This window comes from Natrix helvetica, assembly GCF_964273705.1.
Source record: "Natrix helvetica genome assembly, chromosome: 1".
NCBI classification, from domain to species: domain Eukaryota; kingdom Metazoa; phylum Chordata; class Lepidosauria; order Squamata; family Natricidae; genus Natrix; species Natrix helvetica.
In genome coordinates, this window is record NC_138548.1 from 218,620,043 (window position 1) to 218,638,606 (window position 18,564).

The 18,564-nt window shown below is 40.9% G+C and overlaps 1 protein-coding gene across 1 annotated transcript in view; it reads left to right on the plus strand.

Moving 5' to 3' along the window:
* The window catches only part of FMNL3 (formin like 3), a 126,502-nt gene that overhangs the window by 85,416 nt on the left and 22,522 nt on the right, over nucleotides 1–18,564 (plus strand). The window contains 11 exon segments of the mRNA XM_081935003.1: nucleotides 791–899; nucleotides 2,750–2,826; nucleotides 6,414–6,507; nucleotides 7,868–7,942; nucleotides 11,240–11,350; nucleotides 11,851–12,000; nucleotides 13,431–13,532; nucleotides 14,372–14,633; nucleotides 14,736–14,804; nucleotides 17,038–17,162; nucleotides 17,939–18,141. Coding sequence (XP_081791129.1) covers nucleotides 791–899; nucleotides 2,750–2,826; nucleotides 6,414–6,507; nucleotides 7,868–7,942; nucleotides 11,240–11,350; nucleotides 11,851–12,000; nucleotides 13,431–13,532; nucleotides 14,372–14,633; nucleotides 14,736–14,804; nucleotides 17,038–17,162; nucleotides 17,939–18,141 — 1,377 coding nt within the window.

Sequence of the window (18,564 nt, forward strand, 5' to 3'; positions counted from 1 at the left end):
TTAAAAATTGAAATTCAACGATTATGGCACAAACCAGCAGTGGTAATTCCAGTGGTAATCGGCACACTGGGTGCTATTCCAAAAGCACTGGAATTACATTTAAAACAGTTAAAACTTGACAAAATCACCATCAATCAAATGCAAAAAGCTGCACTGCTTGGATCTGCACGTATATTACGAAAATACGTTACGACGTCCTAGGCCCCTGGGTGGGGCCCGACTAGTAATCAATGCCAAATCCGGCGAAACAACTGGCCGCTGTGATACAATCGTATAATAATAATAATGATAATGATAATGATAATGATAATGATGATAATAATAATAATAACAATAATAATAATAATAATAATAATAATAATAATAATAATAATGATGAAATAAAGCATGGGGGAAATTCCCTGAATGGTTTAAAGTTGCTTACGAGAAAAAAAATATTCCCTATCGTTTATTTAATTTTCCTCATTGCCCAAACCTCTGTGTCTACCAAGATCTGCAAAATAGGAAAAGAGGGGATAGCTGCAGGATGCTTTCTCTAGGGCAATTCTAGGAGCCTTCGGTCTTCAGAACAGCTGCTTTCAGATTGCAAGGAAGGTACTGAGGCCACCCAGCCTTTTCTGTTCCCAAAGGAAAACATACATCTTGGGGAAATCTCCTGACAGAAGCCGGTGGTTCTAATTTCAGTGTTCCTTCTTAGCTGTGGCTGTGACCTCATCCTTGGCAAGTGACAGCATTCTTCTGGCGAGGTTACCGCGTCTTGCTAAATGTAGGGCTCTCTTCTCTTGGCCAGATACACCACCCTTCCCAGCAGAAAAGCTCTGAAGAACTCACGGCTGGTGAGCCAAAAAGATGACGTGCACGTGTGCATCTTGTGTTTACGAGCCATCATGAACTATCAGGTATCGCTGGCTTTGAGCTGGGATAGGGGTCTTGTGGGGGGGGGGGGGTGTGCTTGGCTGTGGTGAATTTTTAGGAAAAGTGGACTTTAGAATCAATGGTTTTAAATGTGTATGCCTTTTATTACATTTATAGTTTGGTTTTGCCTCAGGAGAACTTTTGGCTCAAACACCTGAGAGATTTTTGGGGCCCAGGAAGAGAAAACAGGGTGGGAATTCAGTCCCATTGTTATTTCTGCTGGCACAGCACCTCCTGATGGCTCTTTTTCCTTCTCCCCAAGCTTTCCCTCCACTTAACCTCGGTTGATTTCGGCTCTCCAGGCAATGTAGCATACTCTAATGCCGTGATGGTGAACCTATGGCACACGTGCCACAAGCGGCAGGCGGAGCCATTTGTCAGGGCATACGAGGCATTGCCCTGTCAGCTGGCCAGTGCGCATGCGCGTGCTGGCCAATTGACTTCAGCCTTATTTTGAGGCCATTTTTCGCCCTCCGGAGGCTTCCCTGAAGCCTCTGGAGTGTGAAAAATCAGGCCTATGGGCAAACTGGAGGTTCAGGAATGGACTTCCAGTTTGCTCATAGGGCCATTTTTCGCCCTCCGGAGCCTTCAGGGAAGTCTCCTGAAGGCTCCGGAGGTTGAAAATCGGCCCTATGGACAAACCGGAAGTCACCATTCTCAAACTTCTGGGTTCCCTGTAGGTCCGTTTTTCACCCTCTGAAGGCTACAGGGAAGCTCCTGAGGCCTTCGGAGGGTGTCCGGTGGGGAGGGGGAGTCTGTTTTCACCCTCCCCAGGCTCTAGAAAGCCTCTGGAGCCTGGGGAGGGCAAAAAACCTGCAGCAAAAGTGGTTGCTGGTCACGTGCACATGCACGTGCAGGGGGTGGTCACGCACATAGCGTTATGGGTGTGGCACGCCAGCACACGACTCCCCTGTGCTTCCCCCTCTTTTGGTACGGGAGCCAAAACAGTTTCGCCATTACTGCTCTAATGTCAGTACCAACAAAGAATTTCACTTAGCTATGCCTTAAACGTTCCATTCTGTCTAAATAATTTACCTGAAAACGGAGTGCCAGAAGATGGGGGACACCACCACTAAATAGTGTATTTCCAAAGAGGTAGGTGGGGTGGTGAGTTGATATGACTACACTTCGTTAAATTAATATCCTTTTCTTTTTCTTTTACTTCTCCCTCCCTATTATCCAAGTATTCTGTATGATAATTTGTAGCTATCTAACTATGCATCAGGTTTATGTGTAACGAAGCTATGCTTATATGTGACATTTTAGAGGACTTAATAATTTGTTTATTTATATAAAATGACTTTTTTTAAAAACCATACATGCCTGCCTACTCATTGTGACATCCCTTTTCAAGATATATACAGAATATACAGTACAGAAATATATTAATTTAAAAGAAGCCAAAAATAATAGTAATAATGTCAAGAGGGGCAAAAAAAGGAAACTGTTTATATCTACTTTACATAAACACCTTTCTCTGTATTTCTCCATACCTTTTTATTGTTGCAAACCATCCTTGTTTCCAAGAGATTTGCACAGTGCTTCATATACTGTTGACTGTTGTTTACATTTCTCACTTCTCTCTTTCTTTAACCACCTCTCTTTATAGACACTACGTTTCACTTCTCATCCAAGAAGTTTCTTCAGTTCTGACAGTCAGAACTGAAGAAGCTTCTTAGATGAGAAGTAAAACGTTTTCAAGGAAAAACAGTTGCCTTTTGACAAAGCACCTTTGGGGCTCTAGATATGTGTGTTACATTTTAAATAAGGCTATGTGTTTAGTTGACTGTTTCTTATAACTTCTAATATTTATATACATTCCTTTCCCTTCCAGTATGGATTCAATTTGGTCATGTCACATCCTCACGCTGTTAATGAGATTGCTCTCAGTTTGAACAATAAAAACCCCAGGTAAGACAACTTTATACACAATGAGCCTCATGAAAATGAAGATTGTCATTTAATTTTTGAAATGGTGTACTAAGGCTTATATGGTGCGGTTTATATGAACTATATTAAAATTGAAAAATGAGACCAATTTTAAGATTATTTCATTAATGTTGTGTTTCTGATATCATGGGAATCATGGAAATACAAGTTTTCTGATAAGTGTATAAGTCTTTAAAAACTCTACTAGAAGTGCAGTCTTCTGGGTTGTTTTTTAAAAAAAAGGCAAATAAGTGTTTTCTAAACCAGTTGAATGTGACTTAGAAGTGTTGCATCCCATAGTGTGAGGCCAAACAAATCTTTCTTTTGACTTACTATTCCTGCTAATCAGGCAGAGTGAGCAGGTTTGTGAAATATCACAATCATTTGCAATACCTTTATAGCAGGAGTAACAGTATGATGAATTTTTCCTTTTCAGCAGTGGTACATTTTTCAAGCTGCCTTCAACTCTGAAAAAACTAAACAATAGTGTAATGTGGCCTATCTCCAGCTAGTAAATCTGATTTCAAACACATGTTAATTTGTAAAGCAGATGTGTGTTTGTTTTGCAGTATGTCACTATTGTTTGGTCTTTTTGAAAGCTCTATACATCTAGAAATACTGCCTAGCTGTGTTGTTAATGTAAATTAATTGATTACCTAATCTCTCCAGCAAAGTTATTTGATCGTATCTTAAATCAATTCAATAATATTCCTTAACACTTGGCATTAAAGGATGGTTGGATGCACATATGGAGAACAGCAGGCATGTGACCAAGTCGTGTCTTTAGCATCTTTTGATATGTTCTATAAAATAATGTTTATGATGATAATCATAACTATAGTTTCTCTACAGCTCAGGATCTTTTTTCTTTCTTTCTGCATAGATGACACAATTTTGTATCTTGCAATTAATTCCTCTCTTGATCCTTAGAAATTAAAGCATGTTATGGGATTGGTTTATTTGTTGGGACCCCCTCCCCCCAAACACTTCTACCCATCCCATTAGATCTGGTAGGAGACATGGTTCCTGCCACTTAAGGAATGTCATCTTGGAGACCCAAGAAATGAACTTTTTCTGTCATGGCACCAAGCTCGGGTGGGCTGCTGGGGATTCAACAATAATTTTAATTGTTTAAATTTTATTTATGATGTTTTTGATATGGACTGTACACCGCCCCGAGTCCCTTTTGGGAGAGGGGGCGGTCTAGAAGCGCTAATTAAATTAAATTAAAATTAAATTCGCAGGGGTTTGGGAAAACCTCTAGCTAAGATTCTGTGCAGTTCAGAGAACCCCGAAATCCCACTCTGGGCTGACTCACCCCTACCTCCCAGGAGTCCCCGCACGGCCCATTTTGGGTGCAGGTAAGTGCAGGGCGCATGCAGAAGCTTGGGGAGGGTGGAAAACGGGCCTACCGGAAGTTTGGGAAGGCCAAAAACGGGGCCGTTTCCAGCCTCCAGAGCCTGGGGAGACTGTTTTCATCCTCCCAGAGGCTCAAGAAAAGCCTCTGGAGCCCAGGGAGGGCAATCCCCCCACCCCCTGCCGTGGTGTAGGAGGCTGACTAGTCCACATCCACCATGGCCACACCCATCCAGCAACCAGGCAGAGAAACCCTTGCTAAAATTTTTGAAGCCCACCCCTGGCATCCACCCTTTGGAACATCCTCCTTCCAGAGATTGGATGGTGCTGACTCTGCTGGCCTTCCACAAGGGCCTGAAGACACGACTGTGTGCCACATGTGATGTGGTTATTTTAATGGCTGTTTATTGGTTTTTACCTTGGTTGACACTTACTTTATTTTGTTGTTGGTTTTATTTTCTAACTGTTCTTAATCACCCAAAGTCATCACAGGGTGATGGGTAGCCATATACATTGTAGGGAAAAAAAAAGCAAATTTAAAAATCATCTGGCAGATCTGGTTTTTCCATTTATTAATTTAAAATCACATTCTCCTGATTTGGGAGAATGTAATCAGGTAGCAATTATGCACTTCATTCCACCAAAGTTGGGGCTTTTTTTTCCTAATAAAAGAAGTCTAGCTGAACTCATTCACTGGATGCCACCGAATACACCATAATAGTCTTCCTTGTAAGAAATCAGACTTTTAGTATCTATAGCTAAGTATTTTCTACCCTATCTGGCACTGGCTTCCCCAGGTTTCAAAAATAATTCTTTCCTATCCCTACTTAGATATGCAAAGAACTGAATATGGGTAGGGTTTGGTTTTTTCTTTGCACTGTAAAACATGAGCTGTACTTCAGTTTGTAGATCTAGTATATACTATGATGCTTATAGGAATGTGGCTTTAGTGTTTGCAAAACCTTCTAGGCTTTCTTTGAGATATATTGGGGAAAATGCTTAATGCATTGATGGAACGTGTAGTTTACATATAAAAAGTCCTCTCTATACAGCTAATGATCTGAAACTTTTAAGGGGAAAGCCAGACCCTCAGTTACATGGAGTAATGATCAGATTTAGTGCATGGTGACATATATTTTGATTTTAAAGCGCAGCCTAAACAATGACATAATTGCAAATGGGGAAGGCATTTTTTTTTTAAAAAAAGGAACTATCAAATGCTGAGCAACAGATGGAATCTACCTTCATGTTGCGATATTCCCAGCACCAATAACCAAAGCTGACAGGAAGGGCCTAATTAATTCCACATTGGGGTTACTGATGTGTGTATGGTCAGAATAAAAATACAGACAGTCCTCGACTTATAACAGTTCTTTAAGTGGCCATTCAAAGTTACAATCGCACTGAAAAAAGTTATTGTTGACCATTTTTCACACTTTCACAATTGCAGCATCCCCATAGTCATGTAATTAAAATTGGCAACTGATTTATATTTATGACTGTTCCTGTGCCCTGGGGTGAGGGGATCCCTTTTCTGACTTTCTTACAAGCAAAGTCAATGGAGAAGTCAGATCCATTTAACAACCATGATACTAACTTAACAACTTCAGTGATTCACTTAACAACGGTGGCAAGAAAGATTGTAAAATGAGGCAAAATTCATTTAACAAATGTTTTGCTTAGCAACAGAAATGTTAGACTCAATTGTGGTTGTAAGTCAAGGACTACCTGTACTACTCTTCAGATTAACCTTCCTATCTTCCTTCCTTCCTTTTTTCCTTATTTTATTGAAACTTTTACCCCCCAAAAATGAAAACAAATTAATAAAGAGTAAAAGCCATTAAGGAAGGGAAAAAAGAATCAAATAGAAAGAAGAATCTTTCCATTTTACTTGCAGCAAATAAAAGCACAATTACAAAGTTATCTCTTACACTATGTTTACAAAAGAAAACTCACTCCTTCTAGTCTCTTTTTTGTTTGTAACTATCGAAACCAGTAATCATAAGTGCATTTTTCTGTTTTATGCAAAAAGTCTGTTAGGCGTTTCCAATCAACCATAAATGAGGATATTGGTTTTTCTCTAATCAAAGAGGTTAATTTAACTATCTCCACATTCTATCATCCTCACCAACTGTTTCTCCATTGTGGGTTCCATGAGGTTTTTTTTTCCTAGTTGCTTGCCGATCAGTTTTGTCTCTCCTTTCTCTCTCCAGGACAAAAGCCCTGGTATTAGAACTGCTGGCAGCTGTGTGTCTTGTGCGAGGCGGCCATGAGATCATTTTGGCTGCCTTTGAGAACTTCAAGGAGGTGAGGTTGCTTTTATTATTTATTTAAAAAGATAAGTATCAAACTCTGAAGATCCAGAGGATTGTGGGTTTTGAAGTCCAATGCATCTGGAACATTACATTGAGGAAGGGTAGGCTTCCTACCCTTCCTCGATGTAATGGAAATGATGGTTAGATGGAAGACTTTGGTCACAACCCAGAGATAGATGCAAATAGGGAGGGAGAAAAAATAGAGAACAACGGATGTGATGGATAGTGACCATTAACTTTTTTTATTTTACCAAATGAGAACTCAAGTCAAATCTACTCAAGTATCTAATATTACTTTGGGCAGAGTTTTTGATCAATGCAGTCTGCCCTGTCTTTTGGGTATTGCCTTGAGTCTCTGAGCAAAAATAAGTAGATAACACAAACCTGAATCCATGATTTGGCCAGGCCTGCATGCCACATTATTTTGTTTGTATACTCATGTGCCTGCTGCTACTCACTTTCAGTCAAGATCTCTTCTGGATAACTTTCTGAAGTGTCTCATTTTCAGAAGTTCAAGTCCGTGACTCTTAGCCACAGGATCTTTTCATCAGTAGCTTCTCAAAGAGCCCGACATCTTTCTGAAAATACCTTCTCTCTCTTGTTGTGCGTTCTTTGAACGACTCCTGAAGGATTTTTTTATATGGATTGTGTGTTTATTAGATGTTTCATTTGGCTGTCAATCAGTGGTGGGATGCAACCGGTCTAACAATTGGTTTGGTGAGTGCATGCTTCGCGTGCGTGTGCAGCATTCAAAAAACAACCTTTTTAGGCTTCAAAACTTACCTTCTATGTCAGGGCCTGTGAGTAAAACAGCTGATGCACGGCAATCAGTTGTGCCATGGGAATCAGCTGAGTTAAAAAAACGGGGAAATATAGGACAGGAAAGCGCAGGGGCAGGTGGGCAGGGCCAAATGCTCACCAGAACTACCGGTTCATCCAAAACTGTTCGAACCGTCTGAATCCCACCCCTGCTGTCAAACCTCTCAAAACATTCAGAAGCTTGATCTAATAAAGAAAAGGCTAAAACGAATAAAGCCTGAAGTGATTAAAGGAAAACCAGCAGGGCCTCAAGGTGCAACTTAAAAGACAAGCAGCATACCTGTGTTTCTGTGGGGATAATTCAAACCCAGTACTTGCCCTCCTGTACCAACTGCTGATAACAAAACTTTCTTTCTCTGGGTATGTGACCAGAGAAAGAAATTACACTGGGAATGTGCATGAAAGTAACCACTGCACAGGAGTGGAGGAGCACTTATGGAAAGGTATCAGCATCAATGGAATGAAATGTATTTGGCAGACTCATCAGGACCTGCAACTTGTTTATGATCGGGGCGTGTTTTTTTTTTTCTTAGGTATGCAAAGAGCAGCATCGCTTTGAGAAATTGATGGAATATTTCCGTAATGAGGATAGCAATATTGACTTCATGGTAGGTAGTTTAAAAAAAAAAGAAAAATATATATGCAAGAACACATTTGCTTTGGGATTGTGTATGCCAGCTGCTCATTTGGCCAAATGATGAGAGTAAACAAGTGACAGACTGGATGTGTATTTTCTGTCTTGATAATCAATATAGGTGGTCTTTGACTTACAACCATTCATTTAGTGACTGATCAAACTTTTGATGCCCCTGCAAAAGTACTTACAACTGGTCCTCTCACTTACAATGTTGCAGTATTTCCACTCACATGATCATGATTCTGGCAACAATCTGGGTCCTCATTTTACTGACCTTGGAAGAATGGAAGGCTGAGTCAACCTTGAGCGGGTCAAGATCGAACTGCTGGCAGTGGGCAGAATTAGCCTGCAATTCATGTACAATGGTTGCAGTATCCTGCAGTCACGTGATCACCATTTGTGACTTCCCAAGCAAAGTCAATGGGGAAGGTTGCACGTTGTGGTCACATGATGTCTCACTTAATGAACCCACATCTTAATGATAAACTTTCTTTTTTTAAAAATATATTTTTTTATTTTCAAAGCAAACACAACACAAAGTATCCTCCTTCTTTACATACTGTAGAAAGTGTATCAGTTGGTTACAAAAAACTTTCGTGCATCTCTTCCACAGTCATCAAACATAAATCATATTAACTCAAGTATTTTAACTCAGATATTTATACATGTTACCATCATCATACTTCCAGTTTCATTTGACTATAATTGTTTAAACGTCCTTCATCATAAAATATACCAAGATTTAATACATAACCACATACTGGCATTTCATTTACTATTTCTAAAATCCTCCAATGACACTGAGTCCTTATATCCTATTCTAGCTAATCATCCGTAATATTTAGTAACAAAAATTTCTAATCCTCCTTTCCAAATCACTGTTTACAATTTACATCCAGTTTCCTTATGTTGTACCCATACATATACTATACATTGTTATTATTATCCCTCCTTTATTTGACTGTATCCTGTGTCATAACATTTCCCCCCTAATAATCAAAACTTAACTAAATGTAACTTAATTCTTTTTTATTAGTCTTTATATATAACCAAAAAGATTTCTAATCTTCCTTTCATGGGTACCATTCAAATATTCATATCCAATTATTACTTGTCATAACAATACATATGTATATATTATTATCATTATCAATTATTTATTAGACTATATCTATTGTCACTAAATTTCACTAAGTTTAACTAGTTTTAAATTATGCACATCCATCTATCAACCTGTATCTTTCCAATAGCAAAACAGTCTCATGTCTTCTGCCATTTGTGGTATCAGTCCTCTAATCATCTCCTTAATCAAATCTTCTTAATCCTTTTAGCAACTCATTGCTTATTAAGTCTCTCATGTAATTTCGATGCCCTTCTTTTGTTTCCTTAATCAGCTTATCTTTAATTGTCAATGGTGTTATCAATGATGTTGCTAATAAAATTTCTCTCTTTAAATCCATAAATTCTTTTGTTTTTTCTTCTTCTGTATCTTGCCATCTGGGGTAGAATTCCCCTCCATTTAATTCCTCTTTCAGTGTTCCACTCTTTCCATTTCCAGACACAAACCAATCACCATAGCTATCAGCGGATTTAATTTCTTTGTGACCATTTTCCTCTTTGGTTTTTAGGACTCTAACCTCCACTTTTTCCACTTGATAAACATCTCCAACTTCTTCATCATATTTTACTGTTAGATGCTCTAGGTTTTCCAACTTCTTCTCCATTCTCTCATATGTGTTTGATAATTTCTGTATTTCTGAGAATATCTTTTGCAGACTTAAAGTTTCTTTCTGCTGTTGAAATTGTGCCATTATCTCCAACTAACAAAAACTGCTGCTCTAGCTTGGAAGGTTTTAACAAGATTAAGCATAAATTCACAATAAGATCTTATTTTCACTTTTCTCTGGTTAAAGATATACTTCAAAGAAACATCTGAACGCTTTTCTTCTGATCACTCTCTATAAACAAACAGTGAAGTGCCAAGCCAGAATAATCAGTGAGGAAAGTAAGCGTGTTTTGTTTTCAATACACAAACCTCCAGCCTCCGAGAAGCAGTGTTTTTCTTTCCCTCTGTTACAATTTTCTTTGTTTCCTTTTGTATCTTTTTTATATTCCAAGTTTTAAACAAGTCAAATTCTTGAATGAGTTAGAGAAGAAAAGGGGAAATACACCAGCAATAGTGAAAAAGGAGAATTTTAGCCCATAGGTTACAAAGAATAATGATAAAAGGAAAAAAATAGAACAAGAACACTTAATCCATTCATTTTAAAAGGCTTGCATAAATTCCATCCATGAACATAGCATTTAAAAAGTAAGATAACCCACTGGCCAAAACCATTCAAAGCTTATTTCTTCTGTTCTCCAATTTAAATTAACTTTAAGTTTTTTATAGGCAGTCTCTTTTAAAATGGAAAAAAATCCTCACCAGCTGGAAACACTTTCTCTTTCCCTATCCTTCCGTTTTGGAGCCGCCCCCACTTCATCAGCCTAATGGCTGGATTTTTTGCTGCCGGATTGAAGAACTTCTCTTGGATCCATCAGGGACTTTGCGATGTCCCTGAGATCAGCAAGACATATTCTTCCTGTTCACCGTCTCTGCGGGATGGTTTATGTCCGATTGGACCACCCAGCGGCAAAAGTATCAGCTTCGGTCTCGGAGCATCGAGACCGCACGTCCATATTGTCCCGACGTTGGCTCCTCCTCCAATGATAAACTTTCTGATCCCTATTGTGCTTGTAAGTTGAGGACTAACAGTATTCCATGGATAATGTAGGACTTCTCCTGTCCCCATCTATGCTTACCTTGCTATCATGGAGTCACTCATGCAAGAGACCATATGTCAGTGGTGGAGTATATGGATTCAGAAAGTCATTAGTCATTTTAGGCAAGATTGGGAAAGGCTTCTATATAAAATCTATCCATGAAAATATAGTATAGTAAGGAGTCTTTATCAACCCAAGGAATAATTTACTCCAAGGAATCTCTAAAGAACACGGATTAGATGGTCTCAGTGAATGAAGCCTGAAACTTCCTCTTCCACCTTCTCCAGCATTAGATTAACCCATGGTTCTCTGCATGGAGGAAGGGAATATATGCATGGAAGGATGGTGGGACTTGGCTAGATGGAAATTATATTCTATAGCGTGTGTTGCATTTTAAAAATTAAGTTCTTTTTAGTTTTTTTTTTAAAGAGTTCTAGAAGCTAAAGGGGAATAAATAACTGAATTTATGTGTTACAATTCCAACTGTCTTTTCTCTCTTTTATAGGTAGCCTGTATGCAATTCATCAACATTGTGGTCCATTCAGTAGAGGACATGAACTTCCGAGTGCACTTACAATATGAGTTCACCAAGCTGGGTTTGGAAGAGTTCTTACAGGTAACATTTTTTCCCATCACAAAGTAAACCTCAAGTGGCATTAAAATTTGAATGTGAAATCTATTTCCCACATATAAGACTAGTGCTTGGAGAAAGATAATTAGGCCCAACAAAATTAGACCTATCACTTACATTGTGTGGGTTTTTTTTTTGACCCCACTATTTTTACATATTGTTCAAGACATCTACACAAGAGAGACTCATTTGAATGTTGCACAATGTTTGCTTCAAGCAACCTTGCCTGGTTCTAGATGGAGGGCTCTTAACTTTAACTCATATATTGTGGCTTAAATTTATGTGGCAAATGAAAATATGGGAAATGTCTCGAAGCTCCTCAAATGACTGCAAAGTAGAGATAGAACATGCCTCTAGGATGCACCTTTGAGGAAGTCTTGAGTAGCTCAGAGGGGCTCTCTTTTGGCTTTGCTGGAGACCTGGTGACATCCAGGAGGACATCTAGGAGCCTCTACCCCATAAAACTATTTCCTTCTCTCCAACAGAAGTCAAGACACACAGAAAGTGAAAAGCTGCAAGTGCAAATTCAGGCCTACCTGGACAATGTGTTTGATGTAGGTGGGTTGCTAGAAGATGCTGAGACCAAGAATGTGGCTTTGGAGAAAGTAGAAGAACTGGAAGAGCACTTATCGCATGTAAGTGTGCAGCCTTTTCTTCAGCATGGAAAAGCCTTATTGGATGGGCAGCTGCCTACGGGGACTACATAGGCTAGTTTAAAAAATGTCCTTCTCCTTTATTACTATTTACTCTTAATGTAAAGGAATGTGTCATCGAACAAGGAAGTTCAGTTCAGTTGCTAAACATTTATTTATTTGACCTCTTTTAAGCTAGTGACAAGTTCACCAGCTCTTTACAATGAAAATAGGGATTTTCATTGTAAAAAGTCCAATAGCTAATCCACCTACTGTGTACCTTAACTCAAGTACAGGTAGTCCTTGACTTACAACAGTTTATTTAGTGACTATTCAAAGTTATAATGTCACCGAAAAAGTGACATGATCATTTTTCACACTTACGACCATTGTAGCATCCCCATGGTCATGTAATCGAAATTCAGATACTTGGCAACTGATTCATATGTACGACACTTGCAGTCTTTTGGGGGTCATGTCAACACTTTTTGCAACCTTCTGACAAGCAAATTCAGTGTGGAAGCCAGATTCACTTAACAACCGTGTGACCGACTTAACAACTGCAGTGATTCACTTAACAACCATGGGGGGGAAAGGTTGTAAAATGGGATAAAATTCACTTAACTGTCTCCCTTAGCAACAGAAATTTTGGACTCAATTGTGTTTGTTAAGTCAAGTGCTACTTGTAGGTGAGGCAGAGATTTTTCTAGCCCTGCCTGGAGATGCCAGGAATTAAATTAGAGATTTTTTACACAGCATATAAAAGGTCCCATGAATTCAGTTACTGTATTTTTCAGAGTATAAGATGCACCGGAGTATAAGATGCACCAAGGTTTTGAAGAGACAAATAGAAAAAAAAAGTTTTTGCACTCTGCAGACCTCCCAAAAATGGGTCTGTTTTTTTGTCAAAAAAAGAGGGCATGCATAGCCTTTAGGCGGCTTATAGAGTGCTTCTGGGGGCTGGGCTGGGCAGAATCGAGCAAACAGCCAGTTCATTGCTCATTTTTGCCCACCCCAGCCCCCAGGAGCACTCTGGAAGCTTCCTAAAGGCTATGCACGGTCATTTTTGCAAAGGGGGCGGGGTTTTGGGAGGCAAAAAATGCTGTATTCAGAATATAAGATGCACCCAGATTTTCACCCTCTTTTTTGAGGGACAAAGGTGCATCTTATACTCCAAAAAATACAGTAATTGTCTGAGGTGTGAAGTCTCCTGCCTGGAAAGGAAGGTACAGCTAAGCTAAAATGTGTTTTTAACTATTTCAAAAACACTAATTGCTTGTGTTTTTTTTTAAATACCCCTTGTGACAGTTTCACCACCTCATTGATGAGAGTCTTCTTAACAAATGAGTTGTTGAAGATATACTTAATAAACAGTAGAGTTGTGTTGGCTCAAAGGAAAGATCAATTGGTGATAGCTGTTCTGTGTTATTCAGTTGACAGAAAAGCTCCTGGATCTGGAGAATGAGAACATAATGCGGGTAGCTGAGTTGGAGAAACAACTGTTACAGCGGGAAAAGGAATTGGAGATTGTCAAGGTACGTGGATCAAAAAAGGGAATTGAAGGTGCTCCCCAGAGCATGGAGGTGTGGCTGATGGTTTCATCTAGACTTTTCTGGAGAAGGTAATTGATAAGGTACTGCGGGGAAAGATAACTTGCTCATCCCCATGGATCTTTCTAGCCAAAGGGTGAATAATATGCATCCGTGGAAACATCAGTTTTCATGGATGTTATCAGGAAGTGATAGTATAATCCAAAAGGTCAAATGTCTATGGAAATACTCAATCATCCATCCATGTCATGATTGTCCCAAAGGTGCTTTTTTGAAAAGGCAACTGGATTTTTGTCAGTTTTTTCCTTTGAAAATGTTTTGCTTCTTATCCAAGAAGCCTCTTATCCAAGAAGCTTCTTCTGTTCTTCAACTTAAGAAGCTTCTTGGATGAGAAGTGAAATGTCTTCAAAGATAAATCAGAAAGTCCAGTTGCCTCTTGAAAAAAGCACCTTTGGGACAACCATGACCTGAATGACTGAGAATCTTTATAGACATTCTCCACATTCTGTTTTCCATATAGACAGATATTTCTTCTTATGAAGGACATTACATTATGTAACTCATTCTTATTCTCAGAAATGGTATGGTTGGAGATGCTTGTGATTTTACAGTTCGGCATACAATGACCTTTGTCACCTTCCCTAGTCTGTATCTGCCAACTGGGTTAGATTGCAACATTGAAATCTCCAATTCACCTGGAGGTCCCTGAATTGGGGAAGGTCTGATGTGATTGGTCCTTTGTGATTAGGATTGCTTGAGATGATGAGCAGGAAACAGTTTTTAAAAGTAAGAAAGACTCTACTGTATCTCTGTATCTGGGATAGGAAACATACGAAAGTGCCAGCCACCAAGTTCATACATTGCGCAGAATTATCAAGGAGAAGGAAGAAGCCTTCCGGCATCACTATACCTCACATCCAATGGGGAGTGACCACTTGCCGCTGCCACCGCCTCCAGGGGCAGAGATCAATTTCTGCGATATCTCTGAGGATGACTTCTGCCTGCCTGTCCTGCCTCCTGTGGAGGCTGCCCCTCCTCCGCCACCTCCTCCGCCACCTCTTCCGCCGCCCCCTCCTCCACTACCAGGTAGGCTTCTGTTCCGGAGCTAACAAACCAACATCTTGCCATGGTGGCGGGGTGGTGGTGGTGGTGCCTTGTTTTATTTATCTATTGTTTCTTTCCTCATAGATAAGTGTCCACCAGCTCCACCTCTTCCTGGCACATCTCCTTCAGTGATTCTCACAATGGGCTTATCAGGTAGATAGCAATAGCACTTAGACTTATATGCTGCTTCATAGTCTTTACAGCATTCTATGGGTGACTTACAAATGTCAGCATATTGCCCCAAACAATCATTTTACTGACCTCAGAAGAATGGAAGGCTGAGTCAACCTTGAGCAGGTCAAGATCAAACTGCTGGCAGTGGGCAGAATTAGCCTGCAATACTGCATTCTAACCACTGTGCCACCACCGGCTTAACATCTGTTCCCCCAAATAGGCCTGAGCAGTAAAATAGCATGGGGGTTGCTGTATACTAGATGCTAGTTGAATGGGGAAGGGTTTGAAGATAAATCATGTAAGTAATAATGTAGACTCCACTTTAAAAAATGTGTTTCTAGCCCTTAAATTTAGACTGGAAAGTCTGAGGAAAATGCCAGAAAGCAAAAAAAACCAACTGATAAAACTGAATTAAGAAACTAAAAACTGTTGCAGAGTAAATTATGCAATATAGTTGAGAAAATGTATACTTTCCCCAAAATGCAATTTATGTCATTTGTAGGGATGGTTTTTCTTGGCACCACATTTCATTGTTGTGACCTTGAATTTTTAATAGTTTGAGTGACCTTGGGGAAATGACATATTCTATTGGACTAGAATAGCAAGAACAGAAATAATTTGTTTCCATTAAAAATAGATAGTTTAATTTTGGTTCTGGCTTCAGATATATAGCTTGAAATACGGGCGGTATTTTTTTGGAAACAAGCCTCATTCTCTTCAGGAAAATGCATCTGTTTCTTTTGAAACACAGATCAAGCATGTCATATCTGGGCTGCAAAAATAAATGACAGGGGTACACTGTAATTCTTTGCTGCCATGTTGGAGTTGTCTGGAGTTTTGCACTCCAGATATGGTATGCCTGTTAATAGAGCAATGAATGATTTCCCTCAGTGCTTGCATACAGAAGAGGAAAAGGATTTAATGACATGTCCAAATCACATAGATACTATTCTTCAGAAACTATGGCATAAGGCAGTGACGGCTAACCTTTTTGCTGTCACATGCTGAAAGCGCGTGTGCCCTCCGTACCCATAATGCAATGCATGTGTGATACCCCCACATACACTCCTGCACATGCATACCAACCCCCCTGTGCCAGGAGGGGTGGTTCCTAACTGGTTTACTATCAGTTCGCTGAGAGAGGGCAATTTTGCGGCGCTGCTTGCTTTGTGCGTGGGCCAGCTGCGCATTCACAGTTTACCGAAAACTGTTCTGCGCATGCTGGCGATGGGAGAAGAGACTGGGGAACCAGTTTGGGGGCGTGGTAGGCCTGGATCACTGCCGGTTCCAGCGACCCAAGCCACTAGACCACTACTGGTTCGGCCAAACCGGTCCAAACCGGTAGGAGCCCACCGCTGCCCCGCACCCCGTTTTGGGCCTTGCAGGCTCCTGGGACCAAAAATGGGCTGTGGGGGGGGGCACTTCCCCCCTGTAGCACACGACCCACACGCATGCATGGGTGACCCCCTAACATGCATGTGTGATCCCCCCCACCTCCCCCCCAGTGGGAAAAGGAATTGGAGATTGTCAAGGTACGTGGATCAAAAAAAGGGAATTGAAGGTGCTCCCCAGAGCATGGAGGTGTGGCTGATGGTTTCATCTAGACTTTTCTGGAGAAGGTAATTGATAAGCTACTGGGGGGAAAGATAACTTGCTCATCCCCATGAATCTTTCTAGCCAAAGGGAGAATAATATGCATCCGTGGAAACTTCATCAAACCGATCCAAACCGGTAGGAACCTACCGTTGCCCCGCGCCCCGTTTTGGCCTTGCAGGCTCTTGGGACCAAAAATGGGCCGTAGGGGGGGCACTTCCCCCCTGTAGCATGCGACCCACATGCATGCATGGGTGACCCCCTAATATGCATATGTGACCCCCCCACATGCACGCATGACCCCCCCATGCATTTATGCGTGTCAAAGACCTGAAAATCAGCTGGCCGGCAGGAGGCGCATGCACATGTGCAGTGGTGCTGAGCTGGGGTGACGACTTGTGTGCCCACAGAGAGGGCTCTGCGTGCCACCTGTGACATGTATGCTATATGTTCGCCATCACGGGCATAACAGAAACTAACAAAAGTTAACCAAAACTCATCAGAAAATTGCCAGAATGAAAACCTCTTACTCCAACAGTCTTGTTGGGAATAGGCTGAGAATATTTTCTCTTTTCCATATGATCTAATCATGCTTTGTCCCTCTCTGTTCTGCACCAAGCAATCCGGATTAAGAAGCCCATCAAGACCAAGTTCCGCTTGCCAGTTTTTAACTGGACGGCATTGAAGCCCAACCAGATCAGTGGGACGGTCTTCAGTGAACTGGACGATGAAAAAATCTTGGAGGTGAGGAAAACAGAGAAGTGAATGCTGGCATGAGTTGAGATTTTAAATGCATAATTCCCAAAATGATCTTCTTTCTTAGTTCACCACCTGTTGTGTTTGTTGCCTGTTATGGTGTCATGGAACTGAAGCTCTAGTGCTGATTTTAATAAAACAGTCTGCTGTTTAGTTTGAGTGAGAGAAGGAAGAGTCAGCTTGACTGGCAGTAGAATTATGAGTAGAATTGGGAAGATAACACATATGAAGAAAGAACAAAAAGAAGAACCTGGAAGGACGGGAAATGACTAAGTAGCCTAGAGTCACTTTTGTGAGATGAGGGAAGGAAGGAAGGAAGGAAGGAAGGAAGGAAGGAAGGAAGGAAGGAAGGAAGGAAGGAAGGAAGGAAGGAAGGAAGGAAGCCTGAAAATAGCCAAAAAGTATTATTGCCAGAAAGTCGGTGCTAGTAGCAATAATGGAGCAGTAAAGACAGATGCCATTTGATTTGAATTGTATTGAAAATTCACATTTGTCTGCCACAATTCTGCCTGCAAATGGAGCAGATAATAAGATTCTTCCACTGAAACTCACAGCAACCTTTGAACACCCATGGAACCCAGTTCTACTACCCAATCCCAGTGTATTATTGGAGAAATGTACTGTATGGTTTTAATATGCGGCACGCGCCCAGAATAGCAAAATACCAAGAAGTAAAAAATAAAGCCGTTAGCAGTTGTAATTACTAGTCCCACATTGATGAAGTAACTCACACTTTCCTTCCCCACCCCACCCCCACCCCCAAGGATCTTGATCTGGACAAGTTTGAGGAGCTCTTCAAGACCAAAGCACAGGGCCCTGCCATCGATCTCCTTTGCTCTAAAAACAAGGCATCACACAAAGCGGTCAACAAAGTGACTTTGCTGGAGGCCAACCGGGCGAAGAACCTGGCCATCACGTTGCGTAAGGCAGGCAGGACCACGGAGGAGATCTGCAAAGCCATCTACACGTGAGTCTCCCTCCATGTGCCTTTTCCCATCCCCCAGTCTGTGATTTTTCTCTTTGCCCAGGCAACCTTTTTCTCCTTCTGGGATCGTACTTCTGCAGGCACAATCCGGAGGGGGCCATGAGATATGCAAATAATAGCAGGAGGCAGAGTAGGTGATCCCAAAGCAAATTATAGGTGGGGTGCTCTTGTCTTTCTGAAACACTCGTTTTTCCTTATCAACCCCTTTCTTCCCTTCTTCCACACACACAGCTGGCAGTCAAGATAAAGGCAGATCACTTTTTCCTAACTATGGCTTAAGTTTCAGGCCTGGGTGGGCTTCAAAATTTTTAGCAAGGGTTTCTCTGCCTGGTTGCTGGGTGGGTGTGACCATGGTGGGTGTGGCCTAGTCGGCCTCCTGCATCACTGGGGGGAGAGAGGTGATTT